This window comes from Primulina huaijiensis, chromosome 16, assembly GCF_012295235.1.
Source record: "Primulina huaijiensis isolate GDHJ02 chromosome 16, ASM1229523v2, whole genome shotgun sequence".
NCBI classification, from domain to species: domain Eukaryota; kingdom Viridiplantae; phylum Streptophyta; class Magnoliopsida; order Lamiales; family Gesneriaceae; genus Primulina; species Primulina huaijiensis.
Genome location: NC_133321.1, coordinates 14,308,188 through 14,325,136, shown reverse-complemented (window position 1 = coordinate 14,325,136; position 16,949 = coordinate 14,308,188). Strand labels below are relative to the sequence as shown.

The following is a 16,949-nucleotide window of genomic DNA, read 5'->3' as shown; positions in this document are numbered from 1 at the left end:
GTTTTTGTTTTTTTTTTAAAAAAATGTTTCAGGTATTAGATTGATTGTAAATGAAAATATAATGCTTCCTATTATATATTATTATTAATTGGAAATATTTTAGGAAAAAGAACTTAAAGCAATAAGTTGGATTAATCAGTATATGTACATAGAAGAGTTATACCTATAATTATGATATATATGATTATTTATATGAATATAGATTATATTGCAAATCTATATTGATATAGATTCATATTATATTACTTCTTTATTTGTAAAAATAAAACTCGACCACATTAACCATAAGTCATCCTCTACGTCTATTTTCACATCAAACATCAACTTAAAATATTGTATCAATCTCAAAATTGGATTTTAATATTTTTCTCAAAGTAAATTGAATTGAATGCATCATAACTCGACATTTGAATTTCATCCCCTCGACAAAAATTCAATTAAGTTGGTTAAAATTAAATCTTGACCTTAATCAAATGTTATTCTTTTCGAAATATTTGAGTTTGAGAAGATTAACAAACCAGACTTAAGAGTAGTTAACTGTAAAAGTCATTTTCTTGACTGGACAGATGTGACTGGACCACTTAAAAATCATTTTCAAAGCGTAGAAAGGTCCGCCGAGATCTGGATAATGATATAATCAAAAGACTAAGTTTTTTACAAAGTAAACCGGATAATTTCAAATGCGGAAAAGAAAGTAACACAACAAATTTTTATGGAAGTTTGAAGATTTAATCATTTTACTTCTCCTTTTCTTCCACTTAGAAAGAAATTCATTAGAAAACTTTGGTTTTATAACGGTTTGTTCAAAATCACTTCAATTTAGTACTTATCACTTGCTTAACTTGAAACTCCTAGTATTACTTAGACAACAATACAACAATTGTAATGTAAATGAATCATTAGATTCAATGATTCAACAACTCTCGGCAGTTATTAAACGGCTTGAGACCTTGTGAAAAGCTTTGGTTGATCTATGATGATTTGTAGTGAAGGGAAATATATTTTCCTAATAATTTCTTAATTTAATTTATTGTATTTCCTTGTTGATTTGATTGCATATAATATTTTGCCTTTCTAGATAATGAGATGATATGATTTTGAATAATTAAATATGTTTTGACTTTCTAGATAATATGATATTTAATGAGATCTTGCCTTTCTAATTAATGAGATAAATATGCTAGGATTTTATTCTTGATAATGAGATATTATTGTGATTTGGTATCAATATTTAAAAGAGTTTATTTCTAATAAAACTCTTACTTTCCTTATGATATAGGTTTCCTTGTGGAGATAAAAGTCTACATCTATAAATAAGAGATCAAGGACATCATTGAAGCTCTCTCTTCCTCGGTCAATAATTCATATCATACTTTCGCACGTCGTGTTCTTCAGAGAAAATTATTCTACAAAGAAGTTGCTGTTGTGAAGAGTGCAGATACCGAGTGTTGCCTTGAATGTTGCCAACATCTGCAGACAACATCTGTGAAGAAGTTGGCTGAAGATCATTTTCGTGGATTCCTTTTTGGCATCACGTTCTTTTGCTTTCTTGTCTAAGTTTTAATTTGTTGGTTGTTTTTAGAAAGCTTTATTTTCTCAACTTGTTGAGGAAGTTGATTTTAGTCTTAATCACTAGTGGTAGGTTTTTGTGTAAATGATTTGGTTTTCTAGTGATTAATTTTTGCCATAAGGCACCGCACAAGTATTTATACTTGTTAAATACTTGTGCATATTTAAACTTGTCCATCGATTTATTTCAAGTCAATTTGTGTTATAAAAAGTTTCCGCTGCATGAAGATGTTTTCCGAGATGTTGTAACATCTGGCACAACATTTAATTCTGACAAAACACAAATACACGATTTTACATCATATTCTGATATTTTCATTATTTACTGATATCTGTCGGACAAAATAAATCCTAACATGTAGTAAATTTGAACATGAGGGCTTGTGTGCAGTTTAAGAATGTTTCAAATAAGTTTACGTGGAGATCTTAAAACGAGAGCTTGTAGACTCGTAAGTTATATGAACTGTCTCAAATGAATAAAGATACTCTCAATTTGTAGTTACTCTTGATTATAACGTTCAAATCCTTGCTCCGACTTTTGTTTTATCTGATACAAAAGCAACTTTGTCACTGTCTTTGTTTGATTAATTGTATTATGGATTTACTAATTATTAGCGGCTTGCCAAAAATGGTAACAAACGGCTCTGAAAAGTTGATCCCATGAGATAGAAAATTGCAGCAAATCTATGTCTTGTTTGGAGACATTCTAATCTTCGGATACTCTTGTTTCTCCTGCTTGATTGGTCAAAAAAAATTCTGACATAAGCAAGCTAGTAAATAGGATTGTTTTGATATTTGAGGAGTTCGGCTCTATGACCAAACACACTGAACACTGCAGAGTCCTGTTGTGCTAGATTATGTTCGGTTTTAGTATTTAAATAATCAGTATTTTTTTACACGTGTTGTATACTTGCACTGTAACGATCATGGGCCATTAGGATGGACCAACATGGACCTCGGCCCATACCCATGCACCACTACTGATCATGGGTCGTTAGGATGGTCCACCATGAGTCCTAGCCCATGCTCATGCACCGCCACTCATAGAATATCCCACCCAAGAAAGTGGTTTTTTCGTCTCCCCTAACACTTGAACCCATGAACTCCATACATAAGTACCTAGATTCTGAAAGTGTTGGTACCAGTTCGGCTAGCTCAATTGGTACAAAGTCTCTTTGAACTATGTACTTATGACAGGAGGTCATGGGTTCGAAACTTGAGGAGGTATCACTCCACCAACCTAGTGTGGAGAGTCATATGAGTGATGACGCATGTGGAAAGCCCGTGAGGGAAAAGGCCTCAGTGGAAACCCAAGATGGGACAAGGCCACCGAAAGAGCTCAAGATCGTGATAGTCTATGGTCATATGACTCTCCACACCAGGTTGGGAACCCAAGATGGGACAAGTTTTGGCATCACATTTTTGGATGTTAAGTTTTGCCAGGATGCTCAAATTTATTCGGCTAATAGTTTCGAATATANCGAAGCATGGATGATCACAAGTGAAGGATTTTTGTCCATCTTTTAACCCATTGGATGTGTCATTAAGTGAAATTAGCCAACAAACCAATAAAACTACACTTGAAAATTAGACATTGCTCTTCATTTTTTACATTTGGTAACAAATTGCAATTAATTTTTTATATGCTGCACATTTACTGTGCACACTTATGTGAATATCGATGATGTGACACTCATCTATTTAATGTGATAAACATAGAAAATCACACATCCAATAGGTGAGTGTTATTCCTTAGTGCTTACAAAAGTGTACACGGTGGGTGTACAACATATGAAAACTATAGTGGAGTAGAGTTTTGATATCCACTACAGTTTTGATATGCTGCATACGTATTATGCACATTTATGTGAGCACCGATGAAGTAACACACAACTATTGGATGCGATTAAACATAGAAAAATTGCACATCCACTTACCAATAGTTGAATGTCTCCTCATCGATGTTTATATATACACTCTTTTAATATTTTCAATGCTTTAGTAGCTATTCTATATATAGTAACATAGAAAAGTCAGTTACACGTGATACAGATTATAATTTGAGTCGAATTTCTTTATCCTTTACTATTTATGTATTTACATATTTCAGCATTATTTTTTTTAAATTTTTTTTTCCATTCAACAAATGTAATATCAAAGTTGTTGGATGTAATAATTATCTGTTCGGAGAACGATCGAATCGTAACGCTTTGCCTATTGTACGATCTAAAATATTCTAGTTTTACTATTACCACCAGCTACAGCTTTTGGTAAAGTCGCAAGTGTTTAATCCTACAATTAGTATTAGAGTCAAAGTCACGAGTTCGATTCTAATTGATTGCAAGTAGTGCAATGATTGATACAGAGATTGTTGGGTACAATAATTGTCCATACTGGGAGAACGATCGAATCGTGGCGTTTGGACTGTTGTACGACTTAAAATATTTGAAATGCAGTGTTACTACCAGTTATAACTTTTGATAAAACGACAAACATTCGGTCTACAAAATATTTAATTATCAACCATTTTAATATAAGAAAACCCAATCCTTTTAATTGAGGAACTTTAGAATGATTGATAGTAGGGGTGACTGGTCATTTGTCTATTGAAAATAATAAAAATGAAACTCCAAAAATGTTTGAACTTTAGGGGAGTGGGCGTCTTTGCTTTGCACTTCCATCTTGGATGGGGGCACTAACACGACGCACAGATACTCCATTATCGACTATTTACTTGACTTAGATTGTCAAATTTTCATCGTCTATAAGATATAGAGCAGAAAATGTAATATAATGAGGAACCAACATATTTAGTCGATAAAATATTTGACACATAAAATCGAAATTTTTCTCTTTTCGTTTTCGTTTAACATGTATTCTCTCTCGGTGTCTCGGTGAAGGGTGCCTATGCACTCGTTGCATTGTTTCACAAATTAGTGCGAGTTTTCATGGATCAATGTTTTCAAGAGGTGTCTTTTGCTGATGTCTTCAAGATTTTTCTAGTGATAATTCTGAAAATTAACAATGATAATAGATTCATTAGACTGAGAGAGACAAAATCGAAATGCACTTACATATCGTATTCATAATTCTTTCTTATATTTAAAAGGGAGAGAGTTTGCAAAATATATGTTTGTGAAACTTGTGATTTGTAGTGTTATCATCAAAAGTATAAATCGTCGTGTCTTTGAAGATGTTTGATAGAATTTGTTAGCACCGTGAGACAAAATTTTCTAGAAAAAAAGAGTGTCGAATACTCGACTTGATCTTGATGTCATTTTCAGATTTTTAAACCTGCTTATTATATTTATTTATTTCATTCATTTGAATGTTGCAAAATCACGTTTATCAACATGAATTTGTTGTACGAATTATAAAATCTCACGATATAATAACAATCAAAGAAAAAATAAATCTAAATAATTTTATGTGTGCTGCACGATTCATCATCATCATAATCATCATCGTTTAAAATTTTAATTAATTATGATAATGACGTATATGCTCTTCATTTTAAGCTTTTGGACAAAAGATTTAAGTCGACGTTGGGATATATTCCACTCTCTATTGGAAATTTTCACATTAATCACAATATTAATTATTCCATTGCAGATCATGGATCGGATCGACTCGGATCAGCTCATGATCTATTAAAAATCATTAATATTAGGTTTGCCAATCGAATTTTCATCTATTTGCTTACATGTATATATATCTGTTCAAAATTTATACCGCAAAATTCTAATTTTATGAAACATTCATTTAATTTTGAAATTATTTACTAAGATTTCTATATTAAAAAAATGTTGATTGTCCATGGATCTAAAAGTATGTGATAAGAATGTCAAATTAACAGCATTTCACACATGGTTCTAGTAAAACAATACATTAAATATGATGTGCATATGTAGAATTGGATAATTAAACTAATTAAAGCATTTGAAAAGTATAAGGATAAAACATCTTAATGAGGCCAAATAAGTAGTAATTAAATTATAAAGAAACATTTGGATATTTTTTTAGTCCTTAAAAAATATAAATATGACATAATATCCACCCAAAAAAATTTTGTATTATTATACACAATGTTCTAATAATTGGATCGGTGATCAAACCGATTTACCTTTAAAAATGATTGAACCAATAATGATCATGGGCCATAATTAGGCTGAACCAACATGAGCCTTAACTCATATTCATGCACCACTACTGGTCATGGTGTATGGGTCGTTAGGATGGTCCAACCGTCACTCATAGAATATCTCACTTCTAGAAAGTGGTTTCTTTCGCCTTCCTCAATACTTAATAAACCTATGAATCTAGGTACTAAAGCATGAAGGTCTTGTGTTCAAGTGTTGGGGAAGGTGAAAGAAATCACTTTACAAGGGTGGGATATTCTATGAGTGACAGTACATGAGCATGGGCTACGGCTCATGCTGGACTATCCTAACGACCCATTATCAGTATTGGTGCATGGGTGTGGGCTAAGGCTCATAATGGTTCAGCCTAATAGCTCATGATCGTTACACAACCAATCTGACCGATTAAACCGACGGTCGGACCTACGCTTCAACTATATCAACTCTACTTGAACTATTAGACAATCATAGTCGACGCTAACATCACTGCTCCTGTTTTTATTACAGAGCCATACATGAGATTTTCACCATATACGACTCATCATAGGTCACAAATAAGGACAGAAAAATCGTAATATTATATAAAATAATAATAATATAATACAATAAATAATATATTTTAAATATCTTATATGTGTATTTATAAATAATAAAAAATATATATTTATCCAAGTTTAAAATCTAAACAATATAAATATAATCAAATATATATTTTTTAAAAACTAAATAGTCTAATATTTCTAATTAATATTTTTAATAAAGTTTATAATCAAAATAACAATATACAACAAAAATAAATAAAATTTTAAATATAAAAATAATTTTTTTGTATAAAAATAAAAATGATTTTTAAAAAAATTAAAATTTTTGAACCTCGAACTTATTCTTGACCAGTTTTGAACCGATCGAACCAGTTCTTACTAGTTTGACATGTCTAACGGTTTTTAGCACTTTCCGGACCGAATTTGTGGCCGATTTATGATACAACCAATCGAACGAAAAGTGCGATCCGATTTTAAAAACACTAATTATACATCCATGGATGCATGAAAAGGTGCGATTATTGTCTTAGGATAATTTATCTGGATTATTCTAAAGCTTTAAATAAAGGCTACGTCGTCTTTATGTCACATAAACCAAAAGCATCTTATTTTATTTTTTAAAAAGATAAATAAATTTTACAGTCATGCACCAATATGCCGTGGGCATGCCATTTAAGTCAAGGGAAAAATAGTTTTTTTTAGTATATTAACTTTTAACTTTTAAATATTTTTAATTCAATTGTTGATGTTGTAGTATTGAAAAATGCTGACATGATGTCGGAAATTGCTGATTTGTCAGATGTATGTAAACAAATGAACCAAAATAACCGAAAATAAAAAGTTAATGCCAAAACTAAAATTTGAAAATTTAATGAACCGAAACCCAAAATTAAACAAGATAATAGACAAATAAAATCATTTTCCTTTAATTCAATTTTTTAAAGGTTAATTAAAGAACCGGGAAAAAATGGTTTATGTTAAATACAACCTCGATATTTAATTAAGTTTCATCTAAAAAAACATATTGTTTAGATGTCGTTTGCCAAGTGATTATTTGGTGGAACATCAATATATGAATAGAGTTGGTCTTTTGTAAGACGATGTTATGGGACACTATTCGTGAGATGAGTCGATCAAATCTATATTTAGAGTAAAAATTACTATTTTTGTATAAAAAATAATATTTCTTATTAGTCTGATTAGGTAGAAATCTGTCATACAAGATTAATATGTGAGACAGTCTCTGATGTCAAAACGATGATTCATACAAGAAGGCTGACTCGAACCAAATAATTCAAATTTGTTACTTTGGAGAATTTTTTTAATTAGTTAAATAGAGATTTTTTTTCCATTATAACTTTTTCCACCTCAACTAGAGAGGAAGATGATTATGAAAATTAAGACATATAATTGCCGTTGAAGCATTTGGACTGCACGGGAGTGGTTTTTTAATTTTATTTTTTCATTTTGTGACCTTCATGGGTCAACTATAAATATTATATTATCCGATCGATTATTATGTATATAATTTGTTTAATTTTTCTTCAATTTAAAGACAATTAATTTTGGTATAATTATAAATTTCACCATCAAATTATAAGATGGATGGCTATGTGAAAACAAATATAAAAAGGCTGTACAGAAATAGACCAAATTTGGTATACATAAATGTTTGAAATAATATTTATGTTAATTTCTTCTAAGTTGGTTAATGCAATACAAATATAGAAATCTACTATTGCAATAAGGTGGTGTTGTTTGATATATAATAATTATACACTCACTTTGTGTGTGTTTATATTCTATATATAAAAAAATAAATGTTGACTGACCTATAATAGATTAAACAATTTAATGTCATGATATATGTAGGTGATTTAGGCATGCTGAACAGTTTCGGGGTTCCGATTTTGACCGGTTCTAGATTCACCGGTGTCGGAACGGTTCCATATCCAAGCAATCCGACCCACTACCCGAACCGGTATTTGATGGACCGGCTATGGGCTGGTTCCAACCGATTGTGGGTGGACTACTTGAAGGCATTTTTCTTTCTTTTTTAAATTTTTTTAACCTATTTTGGTTTCGGATCGGATCCGGACTTACTGGTTCCATGGTGATTAAACTCCCCTGATCCATTCACTAATGGATTCAGGGCAGTTTCCAAACCGGTTACGCCGAACCGGTTTCAGTTTCGGGTCGAATCGACCTGTTAAACATGTCTAGGTGATACCATAATTTTACTTTTCTATCCATGCTATGCCATATATATTTTTAAATTTTTTATGATATTTAATTTTTAAATATTCAGCTTATAATTTTCACAGTTTTTATAATAATTTTAATTTTTAAATATATTATAAATTTAATTTTTAAATGCACGTGTACACGAAAACATTAGTTACAATAAATGATGAGTATGGAGTAACTATATTAATATCATAGCACATAAACTCTTGTGAGACGGTCTCACAGATCAATTTCGTGGGTCGAATATCTTATTTGGGTCATCCATGAAAGAGTATTACTTTTTATGCTAAGAGTATTACTTTTTATTGTGAATATCGATAGGGTTGACCCGTCTCACAGATAAATTTTCGTGAGATCGTCTCACAAGAGACCTACTCATATCATAGTGTATTCATGAAATGACCATATTATTTCTAATATAAAAAAATCAATAAATTATTATAAACTACAATAAATTTTAGAAGTAACAAAAAAAATTAGCCAACTTAAATAATAAAGTCATTTATTATCATTTATTTTGATTGATTTATATATATGTGTGTGTATTGTTTAGATTATAAATTTGGATAAAAAATTTATTTATATATTCACATTTAACATATTTAGAGTTTAAAATATATTATTTATTATATTATATTATTATTTTACAAAATATAATTGTTTTTCGGTCCAACCAATAAGACTGGTTGAAGTATTTTTTAAGATCAATCGGGTCGATCATCGGTCCGATTGAAAACATTGCATAGAATTACTAACACAGATTTAAATATTTTGGGAAAAAAATTATCGAATATACCAAGATGTGGTCACAATGAGGACTTGTAACTCTAAATTTTACCAATTACGAAAGCATAGTGTAAATGAATCGAGACGGAATTATCGAATTTGAGTCGAACTTGAACATGTTCGAACTTTTTTTTAGTCGAACTCTAGCTCAAATTTTTTTGTTCGATAGTTTGCAAGCGTTGGACGAGCTTTAATATTTTAATAATATAATATAGCTATATATTTCCAACATTTATTCTCAAGTAGGTTCCGAACATGTTCGAATATAACTAATTTGAGCCTAAAAAATTTTCTTCTTAACTCAATTCGGTTCGTTTCACCACTAATTGAGACTGCTTCCCTCTGCTGACCATATGATAGCATTCAGTAGTCTTGATAACCAACAAGCTCACAAGCCAAATCTCACCCTCAAGTGTTATCAGACATTTAATTTTCCCCATCTCTTATGTTTTGTCGTTGAGTAAGAAGGATGAGACATTAATTGATTAACGTCGCGAAAATATACAAATCTTTCCATGATCTTAGCCCTGAGTTCCAACGAGCTAGGTGACTCTGGTACCTTTAAGGCCTTGCCAAGGTGACAAAGAACACGCTATATGTATAGTAAACAAGATACAAGATGCACACAGAATGGAATGATTCAGAAATAAGTGGCCATGATCAACGTCCTCCGTGCGAAAATATCGAACAAACTGCGAGCTAGCAAACATCTATTTGATATAAAGCTATTAATCATGCTTGATGTTATTATTCTGTAGTGGGAGAGTATAAGCATAAAGCTTCTTTATGCAAATATACGCGCCTCTTTAAATTTATCTCAATCAATACAACAATGCAAGAACCTCCTTTTTCTTTAGATTTTTTTCGATCTTAGTGCTTTATATATCTCTTGTCTTCCTCTCCTCATCCTTTGCATCAACAAAAATAGCCAAAACTTGGGCCTCGATCATGTGTAGTATGGTTTTGGCACGTTCATTTTTACTTTTTCTGATCGTGTTCTCGTCTTTTCGTTCTTCCCTTGCTACCATTGAGATTCAGTCTCGGTTCTTTGATATTGCAAAGAGTACACTCTCGGGGAATTATTCAGGCAAATGGGACGACGGCGGTTATTGCAACTATACCGGGATATCTTGTGATGATCAAGAAAATGTTGTGCAGATTGATATCTCTGGATGGTCTCTGTCTGGGAAATTCCCTGTTGATCAAGTCTGCTCCTTTCTTCCGAAACTACGGGTTCTTCGTGCAGGAAACAACAACTTTAATGAAACCTTCCCTCGTGGCATCGTGGCGTGTACTTTGTTGGAAGAACTAAACATGAGTTCTACACGTTCCACAGGTTCATTACCAGATTTCTCTCCCTTGAAAGCTTTAAAGATTCTTGATCTTTCTTACAACCGTTTTTCTGGTGACTTCCCTTTATCAATCGTAAATCTCACAAATCTTGAGGTGCTGAATTTTAACGAAAACGAAGGGTTCAGCTTGTGGAAACTGCCACACAACATATCAAGTTTGATCAAACTTCAGTCCATGGTGCTGACAACTTGTATGTTGTTTGGCGAAATCCCGGGCACTATAGGAGACATGAGTTCCTTGATTGATCTTGAATTGAGTGGCAATTATCTGACGGGACGAATTCCTAAAGAACTTGGAAAGCTAAAGAATTTGAAGCAGCTGGAACTTTACTACAACCAACTCGATGGTGAAATACCTGAGGAGCTTGGAAATCTGACAGAACTAGAAGACTTAGACATGTCTGTAAACAAATTCAGTGGCAGTATACCAGAATCCATATGTCGGCTCCCAAATCTGAAAGTTTTTCAACTTTACAACAATAGTCTGACAGGGGAAATCCCGGCTATTATTGCGAATTTGACAACATTAAACACGTTGTCCCTTTACGACAACTTCTTGACTGGTGAAGTCCCAAAAAATCTGGGAAAATCATCAGCCATGGTTGCCTTGGATTTGTCTGAGAATCGTCTTTCTGGGAAACTTCCGGAAGGGTTGTGCAGCGGAGGGAAACTGAACTACCTGCTCATGCTTCAGAACTCGATCTCTGGAGAACTGCCTGGAAGTTACGCAAAATGTGAGTCTTTAATCCGTTTTCGTGTTAGCCGTAATGATTTGGAAGGAAATATACCAGAAGGGATTTTTAGTCTTGCTCATGTTTCGATAATCGATTTGGCATATAATCATTTGAGTGGTTATATTCCAAGATCCATTGAAAATGCCAAGAATTTATCAGAACTTTTCATGCAAGGAAACAAGATTTCAGGTGTTATCCCATCTGAAATATCTCTTGCTGTGAACTTGGTTAAAATTGATCTTAGTAACAATATTTTGTTCGGTCCCATACCTTCGGAAATTGGAGGCTTGATATTGCTCAATCTTCTTCTTCTACAAAGTAACAACCTGAGTTCTTTGATCCCCGAATCGCTTTCTTCACTGAAATCTCTCAATGTTCTTGATCTGTCAAGTAATACGTTTACCGGACAAGTCCCAGAAAGGCTGAGTGAGCTGCTTCCCAATTCTTTAAACTTATCGAACAATCATCTTTCAGGACCAATTCCTATGTCATTTATAAAGAGTGGATTGTTGAAGATTTTTTCTGGCAATCCAAGCCTATGTATGCCTTCTAATCGTTACTCGTCTGATCATAACTTTCCCGTATGTTCTCGAGTTTATAACCGGAAGAAAATAAACCATGCTTGGCTTATCGGGGTTTCTTTAGGAATCGTAGTTCTTGGAACCATCCTGTTTCTAAAAAGATGTCTAAGCAAAGACGAGAAAATGCTTGAAAAAGAGGATACAGTTTCATCGTCAGTTTTTTCATATGATTTCAAGTGTTTCCACCTGTTAACCTTTGATCAACGTGAGATCATGGTGGCCATGATTGAGAAAAACATCGTGGGATATGGAGGATCTGGGACCGTTTACAAGGTTCATCTGAAACATGGGGAACTTGTTGCTGTCAAGAAACTCTGGACCAGTCGAAAAGCTAAAGATTCACCTCCTGAGGACCAGTTGATTCTTGATGAAGGACTCAAAACTGAGGTTGAGACTCTAGGTAGCATTAGGCACAAGAATATTGTAAAATTGTACTGCTATCTTTCCAGTCCAGAATGCAGTTTACTTGTATATGAATACATGACAAATGGGAACCTCTGGAATGCACTTCACAAAGAAAAAAACTTCATCTTGGATTGGCCTAAAAGACACCAGATAGCGCTAGGGATTGCTCAGGGATTGGCGTATCTTCACCACGATTTGTTGTTTCCCATTATCCATCGAGATATCAAATCTACGAACATACTTTTGGACGCTCATTACCAGCCAAAAGTCGCGGATTTTGGGATAGCTAAGGTTTTGCAGGCTGGGGGATCAAAGGATTCTACTACAACTGTTATTGCAGGAACTTATGGCTACTTGGCACCAGGTTACATTCTTGATCATCTGAGCTTTGCGATTCTTCAATATCATTTTAAGGACGAGTTTGAATTCAGAAACACCGAGTCCAAAAAAAAAATCATTTATTAGGCTTTCAAATAAAGTGTTATGTAAACAACTTTCTTATCTAAAAATGCACTCTAAATCTCTTTATTTTTGTGCCAGAATATGCCTTTTCCTCCAAGGCGACGACTAAGTGTGACGTGTACAGTTTTGGGGTCGTGCTAATGGAACTACTAACGGGTAGAAAGCCTGTTGCAGCAGAGTTTGGTGAGAACAAGAACATCATATATTGGGTTGCCACTAAGGTGGAGACTAAGGAAGGGGCGTTGGAGGTACTCGACAGACGAGTCTCGGGGTTGTTCAAAGAAGAGATGATCAAAGTTCTTCTAATCGCCATACGTTGCACGTGTAGGACACCTGCTTTACGTCCCACAATGAATGAGGTCGTTCAGTTGTTGATCGAGGCAGATCCATGCCGATTTGAATGTTGCATGGCATCAAACAAGCTAAAGGAAACTGCGGACACCACCACCAAGCCTAAAAATAGCTTTGATCTGTGATGTTTTTAAGTTAGACACGGAGTATGGCTTATTGAAAGTTGAAAGCGTTGCATAAAAGGATAAGCTATAGTATTTATCGGCAGTCTTTAATTTTCTAACATAAGTGGGAGTACACATGATACCACTCTCTGGTCTTTGCAGTTGCTTATTGTAAATATTTTGAACATTTTTTACCAGGCTAGCAAAGTATATATATATATATACGTCCTTGATGTTGAATGTGTTAGCTTATTATGGACTGACTATCATGCAGGGGCATTTTCATATGTTGCTGTGATCTAGAACATGAAACGCATTCGAAAAGATAGACGTCGGTGCGATGCTAGATATGTGTGATAATATATATAATGAAATTTATGTAAGCAACACCAGAAAATTGGAGACGCTTAGACCATGATGATCATCATTATTGGACCAAAAAAAGGAAATAATTCTCTAGCTTTTATTTTTTGCAACTTATTTCCCCTTTCTTTTTTTTAAGGTGAAAGAAGTCCAATCAAATGAATGTGATTATAAAGAAAAAAGAATGTGCTGATTCGGAGGGACTCCTTTTAGCTTGCATGAAAATGGGGTGTTTCCGATTCTGCCCTTTACGATTTGCGTATAATATTTGGAGGGTCCTGTTTTATCCTTTCATGAGTTTGGTACGTCGCAACGTGGTGCATGCTTTCCCAGCCCAGCCTGTTATCTACAATGATGAAGTGTAATGAAGCACCATATTACTGGGCTGGCCCGAAGCACCATATTACTGGGCTCGTCCAGCCCAGACTGTTATCTAGAATGATGAAGTGTAATGAAGTAAACAGTGGTGAATCTACGTCCTTTGATTATATTGAAATTTGTGATATGTACATATTTTTAGGAAATCATATGGTTATGTAGTAGGTCTCTTGTGAAACGGTCTCACGAATCTTTATCTGTGAGATGTTCTCACGGATCAATCCTATTGATATTCACAATAAAAAGTAATACTTTTAGCATAAAAAATAATATTTTTTCATGGATGACCCAAATAAGATATTCGTATCACAAAATACAACTCGTGAGACCGTCTCACACAAGTTTTTGCCATGGTTATGATGACAAAATTTTTGAGCTCGTTAAATTTAACACATTTATAAGTTTACAAATATACCTGAGTGTGAGATTATTGGAATTGTTGGGGTCATTAGTGTGATTATAAATATTTAAGTGTCATCAATTAAATTAGTCATAAATTGATGTGACTTAGGTTAGAATTAAAGAATTGACTTAATATGTGGGACTGCTATCGAATATTTTTTTGGGTTAACAAATTATTTGTTTGCATAAAAAAATTACTGTAAAAAATAGTACCTACCCATTTATAAAAACTTTAAATCTTACTATCAAAAATAGTACCTACCCATTTATAAAAACTATAATTATGAATATCAGAAATAGTACAAACCCAATTATAAAAACTTCAATTATGAGTAACTATAANTATAATAAAGTATTAAGTTTATAACATAAATTCATTATATACATGCAAATTGCTTTTGTGCTAATTAATATATTAAACATTTGGGTGATATAAAAATTAATTATGGCATGTGAAATGTAAATTCCTTTAACACAAAATTTTTATGAGATTTATTTTACGAGTCAATTTTGTGATACAAATATTCAACCTGATTTGACAATGAAAAACTATTAATTTTATATCAAAATTATTATTTTTCATTGTTAGTATGGACATGGTCGACCTGTCTCGCGTATATACAGTGAGACATTCTCACAAAAAACTCACTCTTACTTAAAATACTCTTAATTATAATTCGTTTTTGGGGTGAAAATTACTCAAAAACTTGTTATAAACATTTTTATGCACAAAAGTCCTACTAATGTAGATTAATCTTTCAAATTTCTTTCCACAGTTCTTAATGCCATTTGAAATGTATTATTTTGCTTTGAAAACAACCCTATATTATATGTCAAATCAATTATCAATAAATGTTACTCGCGGAAAATTATAAATTTTAAATTGATTATTTAATCTATCAATTGTAACTTTTCTTCTGGTCATTTAATTAGTTCAATTTTATTGGCTTGTTGAAACTTGAAACACATGATTAATTTTTTTAAAAAAAATACAGGTTAGAAACTTAAATTAATTAGAATTAGAATTAATAATATCAAATTAAATTATCATAAATTGATATCAACCAACCAAATTCTTAGAAATTGATTATATACACACACACATAAACTTAAAACACGTGTTTAATTTTTTTAAAAATAAATATTATAAACTTATATTGATTAGAATTAATAATATCAAACTAAATTATCATAAAATGATATCAACAAACATTGATTAAAAAATCAATGATATTTTCATATTTGATGATGTTGGAACATGCAGTCGCTATACTTCGATACACTGGTCAAGTGACAAGTCATGTGCGACAGGCTCCCCGAAGAAGTGTTGATAAGAGTAATTAATTACTATATTTTAATCTAATAAGTAGATAAATCGGTTTATATAAAATAATTGTAAAAATATTTTATTAATTATAATCCTAATTATCTAAAAATATGCTATCTTTCAACGTTCTTAATTTGAAATCTAATTTATTTTAAATCAAATTGATGAAAACATTCCGAGGAATATAATATACTTTGGATATTTTGGAACGGAAAAATGAGAAAATAAAAATTTTAAGATAAAATAAAAATTACTACCTTTTTTGTAAAATATATTTTAATGGTTTTTAGTCAATAATAAATGGTTACAAATAAAATTTACTTGAAATTTTATTTTTTAAATACCTTTTATAATTAAATTAAAAAAAATAATATGATAATTTACTAGTTCACCAGCATATTTAATATTTATTATTATTTATTATTATTATTACAGCAAACAGTCAGGTAATAAAATACATCACTTAATAAAAAATGGGAAGAGGGACAGACCAGAGAGAGTTTAGAAGGGAATGAGAACAAAGAGAAAGTTGAAAATGGCCTTTCACCGACCTACCCCTACTCCCAAATCCCCCAATTGAATATATTTTCTCCATTAATCTTTCACTCTCCCACAATAGCAAATACCATACGCCATTTGACATTTTTCTTGGAGTTTCTCCAGAGACAAAGGTTGAGTCTTTTTTGTTTTTTTTTTTTTTGTGCTAAAACCTGAGAAGAAGGTGATAAAAACAGCAATGTGAGGTGATACTGCAATGGCTTTCTCTGAATCTGGAGCTTGGAGCTGGAGGTTGGTGGTGTGGAATTACGGGGTTGACCTTCTCAAGAAGTAGGTAGCATCTGGCTGTTGCGATGTAAATCCGAGGTCTTTTTTGGGTTTTGACAGATGAAGAGGGGAGCAAATGCAGTAGTTGTTGTTTCTTCCTCGGGCCCCTTTTTTCTCTTTCGCTGGTTGAAGGCAGACAGGATGAAGCCAGGCATAAACTTTTTACAAATTTTCTCTTGAAAATGAAGAGCCCTCTTCAAATATAGGCTTTTTTAGTATGTTATTTTACTTTTTATCCTAACCCATATGAGAAAAAAGGATCTTTATCTCATAGCATGTCTATCTGAAACGTTTTAACATTTTCCAGTGGTGAAATAGTGAATGATTGTTCGTCTAGTCATGCCAATGCAGAGTGGGGGAAGTGGAAATGGAGCTTATGAAA

General features: G+C 32.5%; 1 protein-coding gene across 1 annotated transcript; it reads left to right on the top strand.

Moving 5' to 3' along the window:
• The first annotated feature begins 10,068 nt into the window (after positions 1–10,068).
• LOC140961734 (uncharacterized) lies at positions 10,069–13,369 on the top strand. Its single transcript, XM_073420406.1, has 2 exons — positions 10,069–12,719; positions 12,896–13,369. Exons 1-2 carry the CDS (start codon positions 10,232–10,234, stop codon positions 13,291–13,293), a joined length of 2,886 nt encoding a protein of 961 aa, XP_073276507.1. The 5' UTR covers positions 10,069–10,231; the 3' UTR covers positions 13,294–13,369.
• Positions 13,370–16,949: the final 3,580 nt, after the last annotated feature.